General features: G+C 41.8%; 1 protein-coding gene across 6 annotated transcripts in view; it reads right to left on the bottom strand.

The window, feature by feature from the left end:
* The window catches only part of cep128 (centrosomal protein 128), a 45,721-nt gene that overhangs the window by 5,500 nt on the left and 12,374 nt on the right, over positions 1-27,847 (bottom strand). For 4 of the 6 annotated variants that reach the window (XM_085431323.1, XM_085431325.1, XM_085431324.1 and 1 more), the window contains exons 11-22: positions 27,116-27,255; positions 25,796-25,867; positions 25,388-25,573; positions 21,761-21,949; positions 21,039-21,500; positions 19,221-19,385; positions 17,612-17,776; positions 11,497-11,556; positions 9,376-9,568; positions 3,828-3,877; positions 2,360-2,383; positions 210-287 (exon numbers count right to left, since the gene is read on the bottom strand). In XM_085431323.1, the coding sequence (XP_085287449.1) occupies positions 210-287; positions 2,360-2,383; positions 3,828-3,877; positions 9,376-9,568; positions 11,497-11,556; positions 17,612-17,776; positions 19,221-19,385; positions 21,039-21,500; positions 21,761-21,949; positions 25,388-25,573; positions 25,796-25,867; positions 27,116-27,255 (1,784 nt within the window). Of the gene's footprint in view, positions 1-209; positions 288-2,359; positions 2,384-3,526; positions 3,729-3,827; positions 3,878-9,375; positions 9,569-11,496; positions 11,557-17,611; positions 17,777-19,220; positions 19,386-21,038; positions 21,501-21,760; positions 21,950-25,387; positions 25,574-25,795; positions 25,868-27,115; positions 27,256-27,847 lie in introns of those variants that run through there. The other 2 variants (XM_085431327.1, XM_085431328.1) reach the window with 2 other exon arrangements.

Here is a 27,847-nt window from a genome sequence, read left to right as displayed (position 1 = left end):
TTGTCCATTACATTTGCCTGCTAATCAGTTGTGCAGTGGTAAAGTTAGTAAAGCATTAATTCCATAGTTTTGCAATTAATAATCCATAATTATAGGATTTAATCCTCTTATATGTGACTCAGAGCTAATTGTGCAGTTACTCGGTTAATTTTTGCGCGTTCATTAACAGTCAAATAAAAGAAGTAATCTAGATTATATGTGATCCCCACCTCCAAATCTCTGAAGTTCTCCATAAGAAGCTGTTTTTCTGGAATAGACTCCAAGTGATCCAGGGCTACTCTTGTATTCTTAAAAAAAAGAACACACACACACACACACACACACACACAAATATTTAACAAATGTAAATGGAAGATACTGAAAACTGTCAGAACTGAAAACAGCATCTGTGTTTTTAACATCATAATTACAAGTTATCCAAGTGATCCCGACGCAGATGTCAGTAAATCCAATAACACAACGAGGAACCCCAAAAATCATAAACACGTAGACACACATGCTACAAAACCAAAACAACACGTGGAGATTTAATGATTAATAATATTGGGGCCACTTCCCAATTCCATTAATTGCCTCTCCTTTTCCCTCGCCACGTTTTCCTCGTTCGTCAGCACTTCCCACTTACAGCCAACAAAAAAGATCAAAGAACAACAGCGAGGAAGGAAAAGTCGATGAAATAAGAGTGAAATGAGACGTCGCTCCGAGTCGAGGTTCATCTTAAACGATAATCACCGATGAAGGTTGCGCAGCTGGATGTTCGTGGGTTTAACTGCTCTGCAGAGTCGACTGACGCCTTTGTATTTGCACACATAATGGATGTACTGGCTAAACAACAAGGGTCCGTGGCTGATACTGTTAGCAGCACATTTATGTATTATTTATACCCTCCCACATGACAGTACTGAATGTGGAGTAGCAGACACTGCATACAAAATTAACCTGAATTCTGACTGTGCACACATCAGTCCAAAGTTGTTTTGTAAATGCATTTATGATCCAGATACCAGTGGCAGTGACACGTGGCAGACAGCATCAAAAAAAGCCAATAATCTATCTACATCCTGAACAGTGTGTGACGCCTAAATCTCTGCACAACGTGTGGAGCTGAGCTGTGCCATATTGTGCCCATTCTACATGAAACGATGCTTTCTAACAATTTATTGGCAACAAAAACAAAAGCACAGTGGCATTAAAAATATATGAGAGTTCAGAGTATGAAGGTGAAGGTATGAAATCAAATGTCCCTCCATGGCACACAGCGTTTCCTCTGCCTTTGGTGCGTATGTAACCAGCTACAAACTTAAGACACCATCAGTTGAAAGGGAGACGTCCTTCCTGGGCACCGTACTCAAATATGGTGGAGGAACGTGATGGCATCCACAAACTGCAACCCCTCTGTGTTTTTAATAGATTCATTATAAGTTTCTGAGATGAAATCAGTTTGTTAGAAGATTAATTACACACAATTTTATGGATATTTATGAGTACAGTAACCTTCTTTTTCCTGTAAAAGAACCTCAAAAAGTTACTGACTGTACCTTTAAACAGACATGATGTCATACTGCTTGGTCAATTCAAAAGCTAATTGAGGACTTGTTACAACACACTCAGCACCATCTTTAATTAAGTACTACTCTAGCTGCACGCCCTTCTATTCATCTCTTCACTGTACCTTCAATAGCCTTTTGTTCACATTCAGATGGAGCATTTAAGCATCAAAAGAGCTGGCTGTTACAAGGCGTCACACTGATTGCTACGCTGAATGGCACGCTGACATACAAGTAAGATTTACTTGATGGTCCCCATTTCCCAGGCTGGTGACAGATGGGTCGATGTGTCCTGCCACTTTGTGATTGCAGTAAGCAAAAATGATGTTGGCGGTCCGGCTATTTCTTCCTTCTTTCTTGTAACAGCTAATTGAAGCCTGAAGTAGACAAGCATGCTGCATAATAGTGATGGATGGACAGCGTGGCTTGGGTGGCTTCGTTTATTTATTTTTTTAAAGAGAGTAATAAGCGATTGGGTCAATACACTCTTTCAGTGGTGCTAATTAATTTCTGGCTGACACGTAATAGCTTATTAGAGATGTTAGTGGTAGACGTTAACCGTTCGGATGGTGAGGTCGATGCTGCATTGTCAGTGCAGCCTGGTTCTTAACCTCATCAGAAAGAGTGATGATGATTAACAGAGCTCTGAGCCTTGACTAAAGAAATCATTTTCTGTGTTAGCCTCTATGGGCTGCTGGGCAAACACAGCCTTAGGTGAACCTGCCTACACGGCTGAGCCAAATACAGCTGAAAACCTGGGAAAAAATAATAATAAAAATAACAGAAAAATGATGTAAAACATCACATCTTACCAGCTCCAGATCCAAAACACGGTCCTAAAGAAAACACAAACACAGTAACATTACTGAACTGTAGCACTGGTCTTTAAATGCATATAAATGCAGACAGTGAGTCCGGGGAACGGCTCAAAATGGTGGCTGAGCAGAGAGAAACCACGTGTTTGTGTTAGCGTGTGTAGGAGGAACAAATTGACAAAAGAGAGAAATAGTGTGCTCCAACAAACGGGTAACAAGGGAATGAAATGCAGGGGCTAGGGAGAGTCTGTAGCACACAACAGACTTCTTATCACACACACCGACACACTCGCACAAAGACAAACCGCTCTCGCCGCTCATCCAGCTCCTGACTGATGTTCCCTCTCTAACGATGCATAAGTGATGCTATGCCTCTTATCTGCCACTCAAACGCACACCTGCTCTTCCCTCCAACCGACTGCTTCTCCCCCGTGCCTGTAATGTGTTGATGGTTTCTAACAGGGGGACTTTTTTCCCGCCTCAGCCCACCCCCAACTTCTTTTTTTTAAACTCTACGTCCTTCACACCGTCTTTTCTTTTTACATCTCTGTCTCCTCATCCTTCATAATTAAAAGCTCGGTGGTGTCTAAAACAGTGCACAAGCTCTGGCAGGTGCCATTATGCAGCCACAGATGAGCCCGCAGACTCCGTGCACAGTCACACAGAGCTAGACGGTCTCTTCTCAGACGGTTCGCTGCCTGTGTGTGTGCATGTGTTTCTTGCTGTTTAATAGTGAATAAAGGACCAGTCCACTTGAGACTAGGTGGGTTGGTGTCCTGCCAAGTGTAGCTGCTGCAGTATTGAAAGACAGAAACAAGGCCTCGAGTGGCTTTTAAACTCCGAGCCATCTTGTCCGCAGTAATTAGCTTCTTGTCCAAGCTCGGCAGCAAGGAGTCTGTCAGGCCTACAGCTGTGAAGTAATGTTTGTAACACACCCTCAGAGAGCTCAGATGACCAAAACCCAGACATACAGCACTGTGCAAAAATCTTGAGTCTCCAATTAATTTCTTTATATTTAGCTTCCAAGGAGCCATACTTTATTTTAAAATTGTTTTTATCTATTTTTAATTAAGACTTCTTAAGCAATAGTTTGTAATGGCTTCATTTTCCAGCATGACAATGATCCCCAGACACACTGCCTATTCAGTAAAAGCATATCGTAATAGCAAAACACTGTGTTCCTGAAGACGACTTAAATAAATGATAAGCGAGTTCAGGCTGTGCTGAAGAATAAAGATGGTCACACCAAAATACTGACCGACTTTCAAGCATGTAGAATCGTACAAACTCGGTTTGTCTTATTGCTGCATTTCCATGTATGTTTGCATATGTTCCAATGGGTCTCTGCACCTATTCCACATTTTCCCTGTAAAGTTAAGAGAAATGATGGGTGGCTCAAGACTTCTGCACAGCACTTTGCCAACTTAAACACAAACTAACCATATTATATATATTTTACACTAACCTGAAGGCTTCTCATTTCGTCCTCTTTCTTGCGACTTCTCTCCAGCAGCTCTGGAATGACATCAGTGTGTAAGAAGAGATGGTGCAGTTGATGGAGCGAGTTGTCAGATGTCACAGTAATATCTGTGGTCCATATGAGCTGTGTAAGGCCAGGCCAAATAATACTAGCTTCTATTGTGATGCCTGCAGGTGCTGGATGTTTTTAATATCTGAAACCAATACAGCTTCTTGATGAAACAACTATTACTAATTGCATCATTTTGCAGTTTAAGTGTAACAGGATGCTGTTGTCATTCACGAGCTGCTCACTTACTATATTTTGCCTTTTGACTGTTGTTTCAAACACAAGCCTGCTTGGGGTTTTAGTTAATAATAAAAAATATCATTTCTTTTTTAAATGGAGAAGTGATTTCCTGACATTTAACCTCCAAGAACACAAGAAAAGATGATTTGTTTTATACTGATTACATTCTGGCCATGTGATGAACCCTAATCCAAACACAGCTCGGTGCTGTGCAGTGCTGATGGATTATTTTTACCCCGACAGGTAAATGAGGGACAAACTGCTTATGTCGCTCATCTTGATTCTGAAGACTGACAAAACAAAAGCTGTATTTTCTAAAAGGTATGTAGCATAAGTGTAAGTAGCATAGAACATCATAGCAACAGTGAAACATGGTGGTGGTAGTGTGATGCTCTGGGGCTGCTTTGCAGCTTCAGGACCTGGATGATTTGCTGTAATCGATGGAAACATGAATTCTGCTCACCACCAGAAAATCCAGGTAGTTTTAATGCCCTAAAGATTGATTGGATTATTCAGCAGGACAATAATCCACAAGTGGAGCACACTAGTCAAAGTCTGGACTTCATTCTGATGGGGATGCCGTTCATTCTGGGAAACCCTCCAATGTGGCTGAATTCAAACTATTCTGCTAAGGAGAGCGGACTAAATTCCTCCACAGTGATCTCAAAGACTCATTGCCACTTATCGCGAGTTAACCAGTTATTAGGTTTATGGGGCGATTACATTTTCACACAGATCCAGCTTGGTCTGAATAGCTTCCCCTGACACTAGAACTGCCATTATACCCTAACTCATAAGAAGCACCAGGAGGGCTAATTTTGACTCCATCCTACCACAGCACTAATGGCAAATACATCATTTCTTGAAGAAGTTCAGTTACTAATTTCCTTCTAATTATTGAAATTTAAGATTGAAATTAAATTTAAGATTCAACAAAACGAGTATTAAAATAACATTTTGAGGGTTTTCATTAGTTTTATAAATGATTTTGATAATTTCATTACAGATTATAAAGTTAAACAGGGCAAAACAATTAACTAATAAGTGATAATAAGTATACAGAATAACTAGCAAATAATTGAAGTATTACAGAGAAAGAACATTATGAAGAGTTAAGTTTATTCTGGATGTAGCGCAGCTACACGTTTTGTAGCTGAGCTACAATAAACACTGACAACGACTGAACAGCTGATTGCCTCCTTTTTAAATCTGACCTCACAGTTACCCACAAAAATGTAAGAAACATATTTTTTATTAATTACCGTAATTGTCGGGCTATAAGCCGCTACTTTTTGCACAAGCTTTGAACCCTGCGGCTTTTAGTCAGGTGCGGCTTTTCTATGGATTGTCCGTGATTTTTGTCATATCGTAAGACGATTTGTTTTGTTTGTTCCGCTGTTGTACGGCACTACGTTGCCTGGCGGAAGGATCGGGGTTCAAGAGTGGTATGTTGGTCACATGTCCATCCGCCAGGCAACATAGTGCCGTACAAGTAGCGCAAAAAACAAACTTCAAAGTAGCGCTACACGTTCAGCTGGATGATGAGCGGCGATAAACTTGCGAAAAGCAAGTTGTGCTCAACTCCACCGGTGGATTCTGACAGCGTGGAAAAGTGTGCAAACATCCACGATCACCAACGGATTTCGAAGGGCTGGACTGCTGCATGATGAAGAGGAGGACACCGCCACGGCCCTTCAGAGGGTGTTCGACTCCGACACTGACAATGACAATGAGGATTATCTTTGGTTTTGAAAGTGACAACGAAGGAAAGAAGCTGAGAGTGGATGACGAAGCCATCCTGAGCCTGTTCGTTTCCGACACTGGAGAAGAGGACTTTGGTGGTTTTAGTGGGCAGAAAGATGATGGTGAGTGACTGACTTTTCTTCTTGTTAAAGCCGTGTCACTGCACCTGAGCCTAAAAGGTAGTCTGAATCTATTTTTCTGGTGTGCTGTAGGTTACTGTTATGTACTACATTTGTTACTCATTTATGAAGCACAGCACATGTGCAAATATGTACCCATAGCTTGTTTTTCAAAATATTAATAAAAGGGGTGTGTCTCCAAACAGCCATCTCTTTCCTGACAATTCGCTTTGTGCATATTCTCTTACATATGATAAGTCAATATTGAAACACCTGCGGCTTTTGGTCAGGTGCGGCTAATGTATGTACAAAACAGGATTTTCCCCTGATTTTAGCTTGTGCGGCTAATATTCAGGTGCGCTTTGTAGTCCGGGAAATACGGTACTGTAAAAGTAGAAGAGTCAAAGTTTATCATCTAGTTCACGTCTGCCTCTGATCACCAAACCTGCGACCACACCCCGCGACCTCGTCACCTCGATCAGCTGCTCTGATCTGGATTTATTTATTTTATTTATATTTAGCCACTGTAGTTGCATATTTATGAATCACATCCAGATAATTTTGGAAGCCTTAAAGTTTAAAAAATGTGTGTAAACCATTGTGATGTTAGGTAGGGCTGCTCGATTATGGCAAAAATGATAATCACGATTATTTTCACTGAAATTGAGATCACGATTATTTGACGATATTTATTTAACCCTTTAAGACCTACTATAGAACCAAGTCCACCAGAGCTTATATTATTTTTTTACATGCTGTAGTGCCATTTGTGGGAGCATTTCAATTTGCAATACAACTGTTATAGCCCATATTTTAATAATATGTATGCATTAAGTCCATAGTAATTACATAAATTGCAAAAAAGTGCAATAAACTACAAAAAAAATTGAAAATCGCTTTTGTTTTGTTTACATATATTTCTACTTGGAGAAATTTAAGAGGTTTATCCCTCAAAACTTTAAATACAATAAAGTTGCAAAAAATAGTTTACAACAACAGGAAATTTATTTTGAGTGTCTTCATAGTTTTATTTTGGAGATACACCAATTTTTATATACTGCAGGAAAAACAAAAAACAATCCTATGATGCAAATTTGCAAAGAAAACAGCAGGTGCATCATTTCACTGTGGGAAGTGTTACGAACAGCTGATAGGAACGGCAAAGCGTGTTTCTGGAATATTATGTTTTTGTTCCTGCAAGCGCTTTTTATGCAATTTTTGCAAAGCTATATGTGGAAGGAAACCGTGACCGAGGACAAGCTGATGGCATCAGATGTAAGTACAACTCCTCCGGTTTCATATGCAAAACAAATTATTGCGCTAGCTTACACGGTTCAGGTTCTACAGGGATTTAAAAATAGTTACGCAAAACGGAGCGTGCTGCTCTGACCGGCTTTAAAGGGTTAACAATGACTTTAAAAAAATAATATAAAATAGTGTGCAACACCACTGAAGTTTGTTTTTTAAACTCTCTTTTCAACCAACGGCAGTCACTCTCCAAATAACTTCTGCTTAGCTTTCCGAGCTTCCCTCGGGTCCTCTTAATCAGCGGTCTCCAACCTTTTTTGCGCCACGGACGGTTTATGCCCGACAATATTTTCACGGACCGGCCTTTAAGGTGTCGCGGATAAATTAGGGAGGGGCTAATAATCGGCTCAGTCATTTTTAATGATCGTTGAAAGCCCAGATCGTAATCGTGATTAAAATTCGATTAATTGAGCAGCCCTAATGTTAGGTAATTGGTAATTTCACAGCAGCGTCTTTGGTTGTTCTAAGTTCATATTTTTTTTACCCCCACACACCCCAAATTTCAGTACTTTACCAATAAGCCCATTTTAGGAAAAGCCATGAAATATGAGATTCTGTGGTTTTAATTTAACAGAATTACACAGTTTTTAATGCCATGCGGTCAAAATCATCGTATTTACTCGACTTCTCTTTACTAATCTAAAAACTGGTTTGATGATCTGAAACATGTAACTGTGACAGACGCTACGTTTTCACAGCTCAGTGTCTCCGCTGACCGACACGTCCAGCCCGTCTCAGCTGCAGGAGGAGCTGTAATACTAGAACAGCTGTTTCCACACATACACTGCAGACCTGTTTTTAAGGGAAAGGGCCAACAGGGAGCACTGCACAAGTGATGAAAGGTCTTAGGAAAAATACACAAACCGCAACCGCAATCTGACACAAATCCTGTACACCACACAATGTCTCCGCTGAGTGCTGGCAATAATGGCTAATGTGTTGAGATAAAAACAAGCAGCTCTCAGAGCTCACGAGAATACAGCTCCCCCTTTGAGAATATTCATTAATTAGTATTTACCATAATGCATGGTTGAGGATATAGTTGCAAAATGCACCATGTAATTACAGCCGTTACTGAGAAGAAGAGTTTATAGCAGAGGTTATAAAATCCACACCTTCAATACTCAGATACTGCTGCTGTGACAAAAGATTACTCTTAGCTCTAACTACTAAAGAGACCACATCACTGCTCCTGCCTGCAGTGCAGACTCAAACTGCTGATCCAGAGACGGGAGGAGCTGATTCCAAAGGTGATCGAAATGATCTTGCGCGTGTATCATTAACTGAATTGTCCAATCACTTTACTCGAAAGAAAAGAAAAATGTAAACAGATAGCTAGCTCTGTTTCCATCTCCTTGACCATAGCCAGCTATCCAGCTGTCTCCAGTCCCCCTGTGTCTTTTAGATCTCTGGTAATGGAACACAAATTAGGTTCATTTCCCCGTATTGTTCAGACGAAGCGCTGAAAACAAGCTTCTCTTCCTCTGCCAGTTACAGCTCATTAAGAGAAATTCAGTCAAAAATGGGGCTCACATTGGGAAAAACAAGTCATCTTTCCACGTGAGGCTCAAAGTTCACAAACCATTAAGATTCTTTCTCAAACATCTGCAACTACAAACAGTCAGACCCATCGTAACAAACAAAAAACAATGATTCAGGCACACACACAGTCATTTTCACCAGCATCCATTACAGCAAAACACAACAAACAGTGAGCAACAAAAACACTTCTGTCACACGCCTGCACTGAATGACTTTCTTAATGATGGTGTGATTACATGTAAATGTGAGAGGATGAAAACGGGAGATTGGAGTCTGACAGCTGTGTTAATCAAAAGGAACCATTAGAGAGAGAGGAGACTTTCATGGAGAGCTGGCTGTGATAAGTACAACTTCTCACCCTCGTGAATGCTGAGAGCATGGAGAACTAAAGGACTTCTCATCCTGTGCACTCTAACAGCTGCTAGCTGCCTTTACAGGCAGAATGACTGTGATTTGTGTCGCCTGATGCTGTGCAGGGGCATCCCGAGTGTGAGTGAAATCAACATGAAGGCGTTTCTCCAATTAGATTCTACCTTTCTTTTCAGTGCTGAGAGAGTGCATCAGCTTCTCCTGTTGGTCCAGGCGCTGCAGGAGAGCTCTCTGCTCTGAGTCGCGGCTTTGCCTGAGGGCCTTCAACTGATCCTTGGTCTGCTGATGTTGCCTCCTCAGGCGCTGTTCTCTAGTGTCGCGCTCACGCACCTCCTCACACAGCCAGCGCAGCTTGGTCTGGTTGGTTTAATAAATACAAACATTGTTGTAGTTAGTCTGAAAACTGTGGAGGGGATCAGGCCAGCCAGCCTCAGGCCCCACCATGACACACTACATTTAATACACAAGTTGGAACATGACAAGGGATTTTCTGGGTTTTCTAACATAGAATCCTGCACGCCAATCAATGCAAAGGACACTGAGCAGGAGTTTAATTAAGAGGACAAAACTTCCTGATCCTTATTTTCCCTGTGCAGCCAAATCATTTCAACTTAATTTTTCATTACTTTCAAAGGCGTTTTCCTGTCTAAGCTGCCAGTTTACAGCTCAAATCTCAACATTATTATTTTTTCATTTTTGTCTTTTAGCTGAATCCAGACCCAGGTTGTAAAGTCACGTCAGAAAAAAAACCAAACCACACAAAATGAGCACAGCAGTGTAAATTTACTGTTTCCTACAACAGGCTTCCACAGCAGAGCCAAATGACTGGTTCAATTGTTATTCCAACTGTGCACTGTAAGCCTGTAAATCATACCTACATTATACTACCATAAAAACTCTTAACAAGGGAGCTAATTACCTCCCTTGTTCTCCAGCGTTTTACTCTTGTAAATGCACATTACTCTGAGAGAATTTCTGACAGGAGATACATTACAGTGATAAACACTACAAATTGTGCAAACACATTTTAACACGGTATCATGCATCACAGCCACAGCTTTAATTACACATTTCTTTTGAAAGTTTACAACAATAAACGGGGATTGATTTGTCTCGGAGAAAGGCAGGTGGCAGCTAAAAGGGCAGAGGACGACAGCGAGCATCTCCTCTGTCGCATGAGCCCCGCGAGAACATCATGGAAACTGATAACTGATATAAAAGCACCGATGATAACAAGATATGGCTGCACGTCTGTGAGAAGTTTAATTTACAGCTATCGTTGGGGAACCTGGTAAATCTCAACTCTTATCTGACTTTCATTGACATTCGAATGACACTGACATTTATTACAAACTCTAAGCACACATTGGTGCACAGCAAAATAGTTCAACAATGAAGCGTCATAGTTTTCTGAGAAGTTTTTACCACAGTAAATGTTTGCACAAATATATCTCCACATCTATGGTGGAGGGCTTTCCTGGCATGAAGACATTTTTGGCATCGCTTAAAGCAGTTTTATCCAGACATGAAAGACTTCATGCAGTTTTGGTAATTGAGGTTTTAACTACTCAACCATTGTTGTTCAGAACTCTTAGCAACTTATTAAGAAAATGCACACGTTTCTGTCAAATGAGGTAAAGCCAGATAACTAGAGGCTGCCTCTGACTGCATGCTGCTCACACTTTCCATCTTGCTCATATTTCATGTTGTTTAGCATGTTGGGGACAAACTGAGGAAACAGTCACTAAAGCACAGGAGTCTCTTTATAAAAAAAAACCTTAAAAAAACTGGACAAAAAAGTCTGGCGAGACGTCATTTAATGAGTCTGAAAAATATGAAATCATTTTCCGAGATGTGTTTGGTATTAAAGATCTTAAACGGTCTGGCAGCTCCTCCACCGCCTCATTTTTTAAACTTTCGCACAGCAGAATCTGTCAAATCTACAAGGTTATCTTCAACTGCACGTTTTCATCCCTCTGCTTTCTTTTTCATTAAGAACTGCAGCTCTATCACCAGCTTTAAAAACTCACAGAATATGAACACTGATGTCTATTTTCTCATAGGTGTGCGGACGCTTTGTTTGTTTTGTAATTTACGTTTATGATCTTCGCCATGTAACCTGGCAAAGAACTGCAGATGCAAATTAGTTTTAAGCCAACTCTGGCAAACCCTTATGTTAATATTGTATATAATCCCTTGTTAAAACAAAAATCTTCACTATGTCTTGACTGTATTATTTGTGTGTGTAAGAATGGTTCTCTCCAGGGACAAAAGCTGAATCAAACCTTAGTCTCAGCCAGCCAGCGGTGCGAGTCCTTCACCAGTTCAGGTCTCTGAGAAATTGCCTGTTAGAAAATTACAAAAACAAGCAAATAAATACAAAAGCAAACTTTCCTGTTGCTGTTACGTGTATATGCTGTAGGACAAGGCGAAGTTAAGTTGGATAGACAGCAAGTGAATCGAAATGCAGATGGACAAACAAGAGGACAGGAACCAGATCGAACAGCCTCCTGTCAAAACTCTTAACTTTAGTGAAGAGGGGCCTCTGCCAACTTAAATTGGCGTGCGCATGTTAAACAGCTATGACACAACACACACACACACACACACACACACACACACACACAGTTAGTGCGTGTCATAAAAACGAGCTCAGGGAGTATGTTCCAATCTTTCCCAGACAAGCTTGTCAGCATCAGCAATACAAACTGACTGCCTGCCAAGTCCTAATGACTGCTGACACACACACACGCACGCACGCACACACGCACGCACGCACGCACACACACACACACACACACACACACACACACACACACACGCGCACGCACGCACGCACGCACGCACGCACGCACACACACACACACTCTTAAGGCAAAAAGATAGACACAGATAAACGCAGTCACATAACTAGACGACACTCAGTTGAGAGCACACCTCTGCCAAGTGCTATGCAGCTGCTGAAATGTGCCAGCTGCACATGTGGAGTTGTCAGCAAAGATTAATAATCCCTCTCATGCTTCTTTATCTCTTTGTTACACATGAGGTGGTGAATTCATGTGCATGCTAATTAGATTTGGCTGTGCTGAGCCACATTTAAGTTTCTGCATTTCTATGTATAGAATATGATCGATATGTCTTTAATAGCCACTGGGGTTGCATTTCAAACACAGCGATATGTTTCACAATGCATAACCCCCCCCCCCCCTTTTTTTTTGTTAGCTACTGGTGTTGTTAGCATGGAGAGTAAGCTCGCATAAAGGAAGAATAACACGCTCATGACAGAGAACCAAAAGATGATGTGGTCATGTGACACAATTCTTAACCTCGTGGCCGCTTTAGGTTCACGCCAAATTCAACTTTGCTTTTTCTTATTTGGCTGTTAATGGGGGATTCGTCTCTCCTGTCTCTGCTGATGGTTAATCGGGAGCAAAAACAAGGTTAGTACTTAAGCACAGTGGTGCTTGAAGATAAAAGATAACATCAGTATTCTAGTACGGTTATAAACACTGCAGCATGTTTACAGTGTTCGACATCTTTGGTTAGCCTTTCATCCTTTGCTATTTAGCATTAAATACAACATAAAACAGAGTCCGATGCTGCAGGTTATAAAAGTCATAAAAGTAAAGCTTAAAAAAAGCCAAATAGATGAAGAGCTCACTGAGGCTAACACAGTCCATTAAGGTATTACCAGCTCGACATCAGTATTGGCCAACATTTATCACTTGTGTTTCATCAATATTGCGCTGCTGCTACTTTCTTCACAGATAGTGTTAAGTTGTTGTTGTTTTTAAGGAATTACAATTCCTTTGTTTCCTTGGAAACAAATAGCAACAAAAAACAAAAACTAATAAAACAAAACAACTGTTATTTTTAATTTCTACATTTCAAAGTCTGTACATTCCACAATTCATCCTAAGACAATCATTCACAAAACTGTATTAAAATCCCTGCACCAGCTGCAGCCTTTAGCCTGCACTAAGAGTAACTTTACATGCATTTTTACCTCTGCTAAGGATGTTTCTGGCAGCATTTGTGTGCACGTCATCTGTTTATAAACACAATCGCTCAAAACGTTTTGAATGAATCCTAATAAAACTTTGTAGCCAAATATACTATAGGATGATATTAGAACAAGTTAAAGTTAATCATGTCGAAATACCTTTTACTCCTACATAATGTTTGAGTCATCATTTCTCAACAGCTGCCATTGCTACCTTTATTACTGCAGACTCACAGACTTCTTAGTAGTAAAAGCATTTTAAAAACAGAAGAAAACAAAATGAATATACACATAATACAATAATATTCCCTTAAAAATAAGCACTGTCTATAGAATGAGCTGCCTCCCAGAGTGTTTGTTGTTTGTTTCCCCGGAAAAAAAATGGCTGTCCTCTCCTTCCTCTGATTGGCTGGCCCATACAAACAGAGGGTCTCACAGCAAGGGGGTGGGGCTTCTGTGCTTATAGCCCGAGCCGGTGCTTGAGATGACCATATTAATTACTAACAGCCCCCCCACACACACACAGACAGTGAAAATAGGGAAATGCATTCTGTCAATAAGTGCCCATTCATTTAAAACAGGAACTATAGTTTTAGATTATGATCACAAGCTTTTTAGGCTCCAATGGCCGTGAAAGCTGCAGTACCACGTTTTGGAAAACTGGGGTTTTCCCTTCATCCAAAACAGAAAAGCCGTCCTGTGCCTTCTGATGGCACAAAAACATTTCTTTAGACGTTTCATGACTGGTAGAGTGATAACACACTCCAATGGATTTTATAAAGGTAAAAACAAAAAAAGCCAAAAAACAAAACAAAACCCCACCCCACCCCACTCTCCTTGACAAACCTTTTCAAATAGCTTTTTGAGCGTGTTTATAGAGACTTACCCACCCACCCTGCTAACAACGTGAAACCATACCCCCTCCTGCCACCTACCGAGGAAAAAAAAGAAAGCCAGCAGATATAACAAACATGAATTCACATGGACGAACTCACACACAGCAATGAACAAAGTAGACAAAAGCAGAACCCTTTTTCAAGTACACCCTTGTGGCAAGGTGTTTACACATGATCAACAGACATGGAAAACACACAGCAGGAGTTTTTGGACCCTTTCTGTCCTGCGCCTTGGCGAGCAACGTCGTCGCCGCGCAGGTGTCAGGCAGCGTTTTCAAGCTGCCACTCAAAACCAGATACAAACAAAAACGCATCTCCCAAGTTGTTGCCACGGCAGCTCAAAGTACGGCAACAGAGCACCGCTGTGCAGAGGTCCCCGTCTCAGGGAGCGTACAGCCATACACCAGAGCATGTGACTGTGTGGGAGGATAAAACATGCCTCTGCGCTTCTCGCTCACGCTCTCTTTACTTTTTTCAAAAACATCAAAGGCCACACGGCAGAGTAGCAGACAAAAAGGAGGTGAAACTGTTGAAAAACTGAACAAGTAGGCTGGGAGTTGAAAGTGCTGTGAAAGGCCTGAAGTGAAAGAAACACCACTATTCCTCACAGCAGCGGATTCCAAGCATCTGCCACCGCTAATTTAAATGTGTGACTACCCGGTTTACATCTCTCTCACAACGCGAATAAATGTGTGGCTGTGCGTCTTTGGTTACAGTGTGTTTGCTGCGCCTCCCACTGTGACGACGGAAAAGCTGGGAAGAATTTCGAGAAGCAAAAAGACAGAGACGTTAAGACCAACAGCAAATGGAGAGGACACAGAGAGATGTTTTCATAGAGATTACCAGCATTACTCTTCATTAAACAGTTTATGAAAAGACGAGGAGAGAAGATGGAAGGGAGAGAAAAAAATAACGACAGATGTCTCGAGTTGGATTTAAACACAGATCTTTGATGCAGCTCAGCCCAAAACAGAAGAGTGGGAGCATAAAATAAACCACAATTGAAAGACAAGACACACAGGGGTTTATTATAAAAGGAGATGACTCACAAGGTTAGCGTTTAAGGAAAAGAACCAAAATGACTGTGTTGCCATGCTGTGGTAAATTATGAGACTAAAGAGAAGAAGAAAAAATGATGCCTATGTGGAAGTGCCAAAAAGACGCAGTTCTGGTGGCCACAGAGACAATCCCACAGACGTCCAACTAGCAATCAGAGACATGTTTACAGACGGGGCCTTTATGCACACAGGTCACAAGGATACCAGCTCAGGTCTCAGTTACTGGCTTGACTTTGACAGGCGTGCCACATGTTTGCCATCATCTGTCACCTCAAACAGTTCAAGTCGCTGAACTGGAGCTCTCAGGCATGTTGGTGGTGCTGGTGCCTTTTTCAATTGGTTTTAATGGAATTATCTAACAACAAACATGACGTGTCATCCAAGGAATTCTTTCCTGCAGTCCTGGTGAGTGAAACTGAAATATTATATTTGTCTGTTACTTCAGCGGCCCCCCAACAGTTTTTGCGCTACGAACCGACAATATTTTCATGGACCGGCCTTTAAGGTGTCGCGGATAAACACAACAGAATAAAACTAGTACCGGTACCAAAAAAGAGAAGATTTATTCATAACACACGGGAAAAGACCCAGGGAAACCAAGTTAACGATAAAAACGGTTAAAAAATAACGATAAAAACCGATAAAACCGTTGAATACCATGAATTTCACACCCGAGCCTCAACTCTCGCAGCCCTTAAACCTTTTGGCTACAACCTGTTAACGTTTACAGTTGAAACCTTTTGTGAGGTCTCACTGACCGTAACCGTAACCTGTCCACTAAATTCTTGTTAGTTGATTAATGTGTCCAAAGCACCATGAAGAGGTGAATGAGACATTTTGCATAAAGCTGCTTTCAGTGCTCAAATACAGTAGAAAAGCCATATATGAGTCATTTTGGCATAAAAATATCACCTGACTCGTCTTACAATTAAAGTTGTATTCAGCAAAGTTTGTTTTTTCTTGGACTTTAAATATCTTTACACCACATTCAAACTTCCTGCTTCTTAGTGCTTTTAAAATCAAGGAAGGAAGGAGGGTATCATAAGGTAGCTGAAACTTAATCCACCCTTTAACCGTTAATGATCCCCCCATTAGCCCGATCGCTATAAATTGACTTCTTTCGGCATCATGGATTACAGAGGAGGAAAGGTGTTGGCTCGCATGTTTGACTGCAGCACTGCAGGACCAGCTGGAGAAATCTATAAGAGCAGATAAGAGCAGCCAGGGTTCATTAGCCTGGAGCAGCAGAGGAAAACTAGCTTTAAGCGAAGTGGGTGGTGGGGGTGGGGTGGGGGGTTAAAGAATACACTCAGTAGGTAGTGTGGAGGCTTTACAGTCTAATAAGCAGATTTATAAGTGCATGGTTATGTACAGGTGGGTGATAAATAAATAGATCAAATAAGATATGGGGTATGGAACGTGGATGCTTCAGTCTGTTAAAAGGCAATGACACAGTTCACTTTTATATTCATTTTCCTCAAGACTTCATTCAAAGATGCTCACATTTACACAATGAGCCACAACACTCACTACTACTATTTTTCTCCCCATTTTCATTTCCTGTCTCACTGTGCAGAACCTCTTCTCAGCTCCTTTACTTTGTCAGACTACAGTCGTAGTTGTTATTAATGAGCCTTGTCAACCTGACCTGTCACAGACGTTACGCTAAATATTTGCTTTAGAAACGTTTCCATCTGAAATAGATGGGACATTGTAGAAAAACATGAAAGACATGCAAACTTGATCTTTTGCACTTTCTGTGACGTTAAAGAAAGTCTGAGCTTGATTTTCATGTTTTTTTTCATGTGTGTCTGTTCATCATGGATTTTTGGACATAAGGACAGAGGCCATAGAACAGATGAGTCATAACGAGTATTTCCTTTGGACTTTCTGTCTCTGGTAACACACACATGCAACATTTATATAAGCACAACAACACACACACACACACAAGCTTATCAGGTAAAACTTGTAACCAACTGTAAAATACTTTCCAAGGTTCTCAAAATAGTTGTTATTCTTGCCACTGGCAAATAAACAGAAGACACAGCCTTATGCAAAATCACAATACAAGAACAGGTCTCTTCAGCACAAGTCAATGTTATTATTCTGACAGTTAACAACAACTGAGCAAACAGTGGGACAAAACAAGACTGCTGCTGTCACTAACACTCCAGCCTGTAGAGACCTACTCTTGCCACACACTGTCCAGCATGAACCGACAAGAGAGGCAAACCTAACAAGAGACTGTTTAAGTTTGCATCTAGTGCAGCAACGACCGGAAGGACTATACACGTTTCTCCAGAGTATGTGGACTGGCAGGACTAGATTGTTACTTAGAAAATGATCCGTGCTTGTCAAATGTGCTGTGAATGTATAAAAGCAAGCTGACAGTATTCGACACCATTCAAAACACAAACAAAATGTAATAGGCAGGAAATACCTGGAGCTTGTCTTCGCCGTTCCTAGCCAGGCTGCGACAGGCTGCGTCTAGTTCCTCGCCCAAAGATGTAAGGACTGCCTCTTGCTCCGATTCCATTTCCAACACCTTCTGCTCCAACTTAACAAGTTCCGACTCCGAAACACGTCTCCGCTCGGCTGACCTGACCTGTGGAGAACGGCAGACAGCCGAGCGGAGTAGAGGTGCTGCAAATTAGCAGGTGTTTCAATTCATGCCATTGTAGTTTAAAAGACACTGATAAGAACTTTTTTTCTTCTTTCGTAGCATAAATGACATTTATGTCACCTGTTACAAGATTATTGTCAGATGTTCTGGTTTTCCTCAATAAACACATTCAGACTAACAAAAAACCGTGGGCATCAGAGACTTGTTCAGTTTCCTCTCAAAAAGCAGATACTACGTTTCTTTAGCTACAGTAGTTTCAGGGTCTCTACCAGGACACAGTCAATCAATACATTCAAGGATGGAAACCAAGTGATCAGTTCTGCCCTGGGAACATGGATCATTACCCTGTCCCTGAGATAATAAACTGCCCATGTTACATTAATAAGAGCCCTTTTTCTGCATGCAGACGATTTCAAATCAATAAATGGTTCCTGTGAAAAAGACCCATGCAACTTATCAGGGTCCTGTCAAAGAGGTGAATTGGGATTCAATACTTCATCAGCTGTTGTGAAGCCACTAAGGACATATTGATAAAGACTCTTTAAAATAGTGCTGATTTGGCACCACTTAACCCCTGGAACTCTTCTTATGTTTGGATTATCTGTCCTGAACACCTTCTGAACAGTGGAAAGTCGAAGCCTGATGGGCTCAGATTTTACCATCTGACTAAATGATACACACAGGTTAAACAGCTGGATTGAAATCGCTCAGCGGGAAAGTTAGAAGCAGCACAGTGTCTCTCTCACAAACTGAACTCAGCCTCAGTGCTGCTGGAAGGTGTGCCTCACTCTGAGCTAAAGCAAGAATTCCCACAGTTGGGAATTTGAAAAAGAATCACGAAAAAGGGAATGAAATGTTGCAGCACTGAGTTATACTTTTAAGCGTTATTATCGCTGCTGGAGAGCAATGGGTGTAAGGGCTCCGTCTATAGATAACAGTACTGTCTATAGATATTCCCTGCAGCCACTTTTTGGGGAAGAATCTTGCGAAAAAGGTTATAAAAAGTCACCAATTCTTGGGGAAAAGTGCTGATGATGATGATCTCTGCTGAGAGTGAGAGCGCCGACATGTAGAAAATAATCCCATTTCTAAACAGTTAATGCAATAATTTTGTTAAACCCTGTGAACCAAAGGTGAAAGGCTGCACCTGAGTCATATTTGATTTAAAATCCACTGTGGTGGTGTACAGAGGTTAAATCCTGTCAGTGTCCAGAAACATATGGACCTAACTGCAACAGCAACCAGTTTCTGTCACGCAGTCGCTGACTGCTTGCTCATAGCCAAATGTCTTGTGTTTCTATCAAGCAACAAATATCATATATTCCTAAAACGTAACATCTGCACAGACACACACATATATTAACAACTGGCCCGTAATATTAACCGAAGAATTTGGAAAAAGCACGCCCAAAGAAGCCAGGCTTACTTTGTCTTCCACTTCCTGTTTGAGTAGCTGGTATTTTCTGTGGAGAAGTGCATGCGCCTCCTCTTTTGTGCTCAGCTGTGCTGCCAGCTTATCACATTCATCCTTCATCCTGTCCAACTTGATGCGCAGCGCCCCACACAGCTCTTTGTCTGACGCTGCATCTGCCTAGAAGAGAGTGGATGTTTTTAATGCCATGATACACAGGTAATATTTCGAGATCATAAACACGGGCGGTTTATCCGGGGTAAAAAATTATCAACACTAAACAGGTGGCAGTTCTGGGAATACCATGAGTAAACAGAACAGATACAAGTTCTCATGTCACTGATTTGAACCCAGATTTAATTTATGCACCAAATTTATCAGTGGATCCAAACATCTTAAGTCAGTTCTTGCAAGTAAAAGCTGATTTCACAATACATCGTGACATTATGTGCTGCAAAGCCAGAGAACATCAAGTAACAGGTCAAGAGAACGAATAACGAGTCCTGCTCAAGCTCGCAAAGGCAAGCCTCAGATTTTAGCTTTCTATATATAATAATAACGTAATAACTACACAGGATACAGCAAAGTGGAATGAATGACAATTATTCAGGACCGGGAGTGACACAAACAGAGGAAAAAATGGAAAAACATTAAAAGCAAATAAATTCTAAGTGGAGGGAAGCAGAAGGAGAGCGATTAAGACAGAGCGAGGCAGGGGAGAGGGAGAGGAGGAGAAATCATGAGTAAGAGGACAAGGACATGGAAATGTGAATACTTTAAGCCATTTCTGACAGTTGACTGTGTCATAACTGTAATACAGGCTTCTGGCTATGACACGTGAATATTGGGTGGGCTTCTGAGGGACATCTGCCGCCCCTGTAGGCTCATATTTAAAAACATTCCAGCAAACGCCCTTGTCCTTACTGCACTTGGAAATGGCACCATTACAATGAGCTATGTCAGATATTAATGCCATTCAGCGCAGCTAATGGGCTAAACTCAGCCATATCAGGGAGGACCATGCCCCTTAAGAAACAATGTACCCGGGAGGGCTCATCTTTGGAGATACTGAAGGTGGGAGGGGGGTGTGGGTGCAGTGGGACCGAGTCAAGTGAAGTTCCTATCTCCAACAGTGCCTTGATGAGACTTTAGGGGGTCTGATATCTGGGTTTTTAAATATTCACGCTTGGAGCTGTAGAATGGCCCCACAGATCCACAGGGCACCACACACCATTAAAAGCTCAGCTATCCTCGATTCACCAGTACTCAGAGGACAGGGTCACGACCAATGAAGAAAATTACGCTAAATGAGAATTTAGTCTGTGTCTCACTGGGTCGGAAATATACCAGATGTTTAGCTGCTGGGGTACGTTACCCTGCACTGAATTTGTAGAAATGCCAATTAAAGTTTGGCGCCCTGTGATCCATGCCTGGGTAGGGACACCTTGAACATCTGAAAAGGTTTGACAAAATAAAAGCATTTGATGCAGTTTTTAGAGTTTAGCTTTGATGAGGAATATTTAAAAAGAGAGAATTCTTGGATTTGGAGAATAAATAGCTACAGCGAGCAGCTTAGCCCAGAACAAAGACTAAAAAGAGCAAGAATAGTTTTGTTCAAAGTTAATAATGTATTTCTTGTATTTTGCTTAATCCTCAAAAAAAGCCTGAAGATTATGTGTCAGATTATTTCTGGGCTGTTAACAGTTACCACACAGCTAACTGACACTCGTGTAAATAATGCCTCTGGATTTTTTCACTCTTGCTGATACCGGTGATTATACTAAGCTATCCATTTCCACATTAGCTGTACAACATCTTAATGATCACAGCTACCTTCAGCTCTCTCATTTGTGCCTGTGTTTCGTCTCGCTCCTGACAGCAGACCTGTAGCATGTCCTGCACTTCACGAGCCTTCTTTGCATTGCTGTCCTCCATTGTGGCCTTCAAGCCGTCTAGCTCCTTCTGATGCACCTCTCTCTCGAGCTGCAGCTGCTTGCTGAGCACAGTCCGTTCTTCCTGTAGCGCTGTCAGCTTGGCCTGAAGCTCTGATGTGCTCTTTTGGAGCTCCTTCCTGCAGTTCTCCTCTTCAGACAACCGCTGGGCGAGCTGGGCGTGGGCTGCAGTCATCTGCTTCAGGGCAGCCTGGAGCTCAGCATGTGCGTCCTGGTCCCTCTGAAAACGGCGAGCTTGGGTGTCAGCTTGTTCTTGCAGCCTCTGGTTCTCTTCTTTCAGTCTTGCTCGGACGGCGGCCTGACGCCGAGTCTCATCCTCGAGGGTGGCTGAGGCCTCCCTCACCTGGGGTTGGGAGTCCTGTTAGGATCTTATCACAGCTCTTTAATGACTCTAATGCAACATCTTATATGGATTTTTGGATTTTACATGAAAAATAAAAAACAAATAAGCAATTAAAAAGGAATTACTCAGATTACTCGATTGAGATTTTTCAATAAAATCCCTGTAGTGCTAGACATTTGAAAACACTGCTGCATATTTTAAAATCCTAGTAATTAAAATAATGAAGAAGGAGAAATCTATCTGGGTGTTGGACCCCACACCTCCCGGATTTCCTGCTGCAGTGACAACTGGCGCTGGTGTGTCTCCGACAGCTCCACGTCCTTGCGGTGGAGCTCCTCTTCACGTTGGGCCAAGCGGCCTAGGATTTCAGCGAGCTCCCTGCGGGCTGCTTCAGTCTGCTGGCTCAGCGCCTTCAGCTGGGCTTGAGAGTTTTCCTTTTCCCTGGCTGCCTGGAGGGAGAGAGAGAGCGGGAGCAATAAAGAGAACGAGCCGGGTAGAGGAAGAGAAAAAAAAGATGAATGAAGAATGACAAATGAAGAAGAGGAGGGAGATGGTGTACAAAGAAGAGCTCTGACAATGATGATGAGTGCATGAGAAAGAGTGACAGAGAGACGGAGCGGGGGGAAACATATGCAGTACCAGCTCCTGCACTGATAGGAAAATGCTTGCACTCAGCTTCTCGATAAGGGACAATGGTCAGGTCTGCTCAAGGCAGATTGCTTCTAATACTCCGGCTTTGACTGGAATTTGCAGAGACTTTGCAGCAGCTCAGAGCCTAATCATTTAATTGAGCACTTGATTCTCTCCCCTAATTCATTAAGAGGGCAAAAATGATTTTGTAATTAATTCGCATCACGTCGAGTGTGCCAGGTGGGAGTCGGTCTGACTGTCTGTCTGTGAGGCACAAGGTGCTGACTGCCAGTTTGGAGGTGACTCCTTCAGTCCGAATGGGATGGGAATCGATGGGGGGTGACGTCTAAGCTAATAACAATAGACGGGCGTTAATTATTTAACGAAACACGACCACTTTAACATACCAAGCAACGGTAATCTATTTGTGGTCATGGCGGGTGAATTCAAAATGCATTATTCAAAAGTTTAAATTGGACGATGACACAAAGTCGTCCTCTATGACACGAAGACAAAATGAAGGATGAATGAACACGAACAAAGAGAGGAGTCAGGGATGCAGTGATTCTGATGTTTATGCTTTTCCTGATTTCTTTGTCTTATAAATATTGTTACAATGGAGGATGCTCATATTAATATCACCAGACTTTCAAATGATGTACTTGTAATCCCTGAGAGGTCAAATTTCTGGTGTCAGACTGCGATTAACATCCTTTCACATTCAGTTTTTTCTACTCCTCCTTCTCCTTGATGTCACTAAGCACTGTATCAAGGCCCAGTAAAAGGTAAATAAGGAGTATTTTGGCAAAGCTACTTTAGTGAGCCCAAAAATAAAAGGTTTATATAAATTCACTTCATTCAATGAAGTGGCTCAGCCAATCACATGGCAGAAACTCGGGGCATTTTGGCACGTAAACATGGTCATCACAGCCGAGTCAGGGAATAGGGGAGAAAGGTGATTTAAGGGACTTTGAAACGTGGCAAAGCTGTGGTCTGAGAGTTTGAGTAACTGCTGATCTGCTGGGATTTTTCTTGCACAACCATCTCAAGGGTTTATAGAGAATGGCCCAAAAAAGAGAAAATATCCAGCGAGAGGCGGTTCTCTGGGCAAAAATGCTTGTCGATGCCAGAAGTCAGAGGAGAATGACCAGCATCAACTCCACTTTAAACTCCACAGCCTGCCTCAGTGGTGTTGCTGAATGTGTCCGTGCCTTTAGGACCACAGTGTACCGATCCTCTCACAAAGATGCCACGAAGTTCAAATAATCTCTGGGTTCTGGAACATGACAGTGAGTTCACTGTACTCAAATGGCCTCCACAGCTGCCACATGTGAATCCAGTTGAGCACCTTTGAGATGTGGTGGAACGGAAAATTCACGTAATAAATGCAGCTGAAAAGAAGCTGCAGGAACTGTGTGATGCATTAAAATCTGTGAGGAATGTTTCCAGCACCCTGCTATATCGTGTAGCCATGAAGCATTAAGCTGAGTCTGAAGACAAACAAAGGATCCAGGTGAGGTATACCCAATGAACTGTCTGGTGGTTACACGTTTTCTTGTCTACAAGCAGCATCTATCACAATCAAGCCTCTTATGAGGATTTACAATTGCAATTTGGGACAGGAAGCTGATAACATCACACCATTAGCATGTTCTTGATTACATTTGCTCACCTTACACTTTACAAACACTTACATATTCAGGCTCCTCAGGTGCTCAATGACCTCTGGGGTCTGGGCTTTGTAACACATGGATCATACAGTGGGAATTGTGTCATTATGCAAATCATTAACTGGACAAATATTTCCTGTTTGTGCTGGATTTTGGCTCACAGGGCTTCATACTCCTGTTGTAATGTTCTGTCTATATTCTGAGTTCAGATTGTGCTTTTTGTTGACTCCTGTATATTTGGTTTAAAAGTCCATCTACATACAAGAATTATCTCAGATTAATTAATTAATTGCAATACAAACTTCCCAAAATATGTTACAACAAACATTTAAACAAAATAAACACATTTTACAACACAGCTAGAAACACAAAGTTGCTAACAAACATGAAACATCAGGAAAACAGGACAGGCTGTAACTACTAGTTTTGTGGTGTCCATAACGTCCACATTAGTTGCCAGTATTATGTATGTAACTGTAGCCTTCCATCATCCAACCACGTATCCTGACCTCACTGAGCAGCACAGCTACAGTTTTGTTTCTCCCTGCTGCCTGAAGCTGATAACTGCATTTTAGTACAGACATTATTGATCACTTCACTTTTCACAACACACCAACAAAGTCACAGAAGTTGTGCGTGAGCCAGACTCTGCTGCTAAGACAAAGCAACAAAGAGGCTTGGTTCTAGCTAACAGTGGTGCCAGCTGTAACACAGCCTGTACCTGCAGCAGCAGCAGCAGCAGCAGCAGAGGGCGGAGGTGGAGCATTTAAGACACAACTGCCACTAATGCTGAATTTATGCTGCAGTTTCCCACCAGATCCAGCTAGATTTCCCACAGTGAACCTTTGGTGGTTCACCTGAGAGCTCTCACTTTGATCAATTATAAACCGAAAGCACTACCAGAGCCAACAGAGCAAAGTGGTTTTAGCAGTCCTGGTTTAACTTGCGCTAATACACATTAAAAGCTAACCGGTGGCACGATCTTGTACACAGTACAATGTATTCTGTACGTACAACGCTTTTTTCACGTTTCATTGCAAAGATGAAAGCCTCTCACGTGGTTTTAGAGTTAAAAGAACACATTAATATGAACCTAGGCTGGACATTCGCACATGATTCATGAAAAATGTTGTTTTGCAGAAGCAATCAAGTGATTCAGCACTCTGCAGCCGTAAGGTTATTCGACCCACAGTGGGTGGATTAAAGAAAACAGCCAAAATCAATGCAGTGGATGCTGAGATATTTAGATTTTCTGGCCCTTAATACGGGTCAAGCTCTTAACGCTGACATTTCCCATAATGTCACTCATTAGCACCTTTCATTAGACCCCGGCTGAGTCCAAATCAGGAGAGCGAAGCGCTGCTTGAGATAAGGAAACCAATTTTGATGTGTAAAATTGGCAGAGTGCCCATTTTGAAAAGAGCAAAGATGTAGTTTTACAGACAGGGCAGATCAGTTCACTGGAATCAATGACGTTTTAAGATTCTTGCTTTTTATTTCAGCGCTGAAAGTCAACATTAACAGGATCAGCTGCTTCTGTGAGCTGTGTCCAAAAAAACTGCTATGAAAGCATCTGCTTCAACCAACCTGTGAGGCCTTGTCAGTATGAAGTTGAGCCCGAGCCCTCGCCTCCTCCAGCTCCTTCTGCAGTCTCCTGCACTTTGCCCTCCACTGGCGCACAGCCTCTTGGGCTCTGGTCTTCAATTCATCTCTGCTCCTTGTGCTCTCGAGGAGTAATGCCTCCGTCTCTCTCCTCTCTGCTTGCCCTCGGCTCTGAAAGGAAGACTGAATTTATGAATAAAATGTATATTCATCCTTTAGAATATAAAATCGTGTGCAACCATTCCCATACAAGAAGAATCTCAAGCATCTTATTACCACAGGATTAGTTTATTCACATCTTAATATTAAAATCTGATAAAGTTGTGGCTTAGAATAAAGAGGTAAACATCATGTGAGTGTACTTCAGTATAAAAGGTTGATTATTTAAGCGACCTGTATGTCCCTCAGCTGTTCCAGCATTCGCTGCTGCTGTTGTTCTCGCACCGCCAGGTCTGACGATAATTCCTTGTATATATAGAAAAGAAAGGTCAAGGTGTGTGTCTCTGTGGAGCAGAGAATTGCATTTTAGATTATTTCAGTGAGTGACTATTGCTAGTGTGAGGGGGGGGTTGGGGAAGCAGGAAAAAGGGAGAGTGGAATAATGGGTTTATGCTGGGTAGGAAAAAAGAAAAAGGAGGAGAGAAGCAAAGAAAAAAAGGTGTGATATATTTAGAGTAAAGATAAAGAATAAAGGGTTGGCATGACAGAGCTAAGAAAGAGACAAAAGACAAAGACAGAGAGAGGTCAGAGGCGGCTGAGGGTGTTTACACGCTACGTACAATTGGATTATCTACATCGCTGGTCTGAAAAGTAATCTAAAAGAAGAGTTGCTCTGGATTAACGTAATATCCACAAGAAAATCACAATCTCTTTGAAGTTGCAAGTTTGAAGTGGAAAGCAAGGGTAAATAAGGTAACCCTGTTGCCGTTTAGGCGTTTATACTGAATAAGGCTGTCAGTTAGGAGTAATTAGTCATACACTGATTAGTCATAGACCTATTAGACTGTATATAAATTCAGCCACTGAAAAATTGAATCTTCCATCCCATTCTCCTCATTATACTTCATTTTTCTCATTTACCACTAAAAATGAAACACTTCCAACGTCTATTTCGATTTAGACATAAAAACGGCACGAGACGCCCCAGGTGATACATGCAAACACCCGCATATTCTCTCAGCACCTACTCTGCAATAGGGGAAGTGTGGGTGTTTAAACACATTTTCAGTAAAAGAAACATCAGAGATTAGAGAAATGTGCCAATGCTTGAAGTGCAGCTATTTCTACTAACAATTTATTGATACCAACTGCAGCCTCGAACGCCCCAACTTTGCAAGGAATTGCAATACTCTTTTTTTCCCTCCTTCTTCTTCTTACATCTTGTTTCAGTGATGGGAGTGACACATTGCACCAGTTTGAGAAGGATAAATGACTGCCTGTTGACTCCTGATCTATTCCAAATGTCGCTTCATCTGACGATATAAAAGGGATCAAGGGGTATGGAGCAGGCAGGGGATGCGACCGTGGAGGAGAAGCAACAGACCCACATACATAACCTCAGCACGGGGTGGAGACAGCAGCATGGGCAGAATCAAAAGCATGCTTGTGATGTGTTCGTTTGAACTCCAGCTGAGACTTCTTTAGTCTTTGGAGTAAGACGACCCGAGAAATGCACCGTCTTTCTTTTTTGAACCACCTGTGACTCGCACACACCTTCAACTGTAAGCTGAGCTGGACCCTCTCCCTCTCTTTACAGTCCAGAGCCCTCTTCAGTTCTTCGACTTCACCACGGACCGAGGCTTTGCACAGCTGAACACGCAGTTCTGCCACTTCCTTTTCCAGGTCTGAGCGATCTATTGACACATGCACACCACTATCAGCAGACGTACATCCAGAGTGCTGTTACTGCACGGTGGAAACAAAATATAAAAAAAGTGGAACAAAAATGACAATCAACAGGTAAGCTACAGCATCGGGTTTTTGGGTTTATTTTTTAAGGGAAATGTAATAAGATTCACTCTCAGTTTATTTTCAGAATTCTTTTGCAAACTGTCCTTCAGCAACAGCTGGTCCCCCCAGGTGCCACACGGCGTGGTCCCACTGCTCCTAGAGCTCACAATGGGTATAATGCCGTGGATGATATTCTCTACATGGGCCACTAAAGTTAAAGACTTGGTCACTTTGGTCACCGACCAAACATCTGGCGAACAGAATACAAAAGTAGTGAAAAGTTCTGCGACTCATGAAGGATTCTCCACAACTTAAGTACTGATTTGTAGAAGCACGCTATGAGGATTTAATGAAGTTATTATGAACTAAGAAATAATCTTTCACTCAACCTAATACTAAACAGCACAAACCCTTACATAACCTAACCTTCTAGAAAACGTGAGACACTTAAAGAATCTCTCATTTTGGAGCTTTCACTGCCTTTAAAGACACTTT

Source organism: Copadichromis virginalis, linkage group LG15 (assembly GCF_057382275.1).
Source record: "Copadichromis virginalis isolate Kocher_CV1m ecotype Utaka linkage group LG15, C_Virginalis_male_GT1.1, whole genome shotgun sequence".
Lineage (NCBI taxonomy): Eukaryota > Metazoa > Chordata > Actinopteri > Cichliformes > Cichlidae > Copadichromis > Copadichromis virginalis.
The sequence above is the reverse complement of the archived record's forward strand: the minus strand, read 5'-3'. Positions and strand labels throughout refer to the sequence as shown.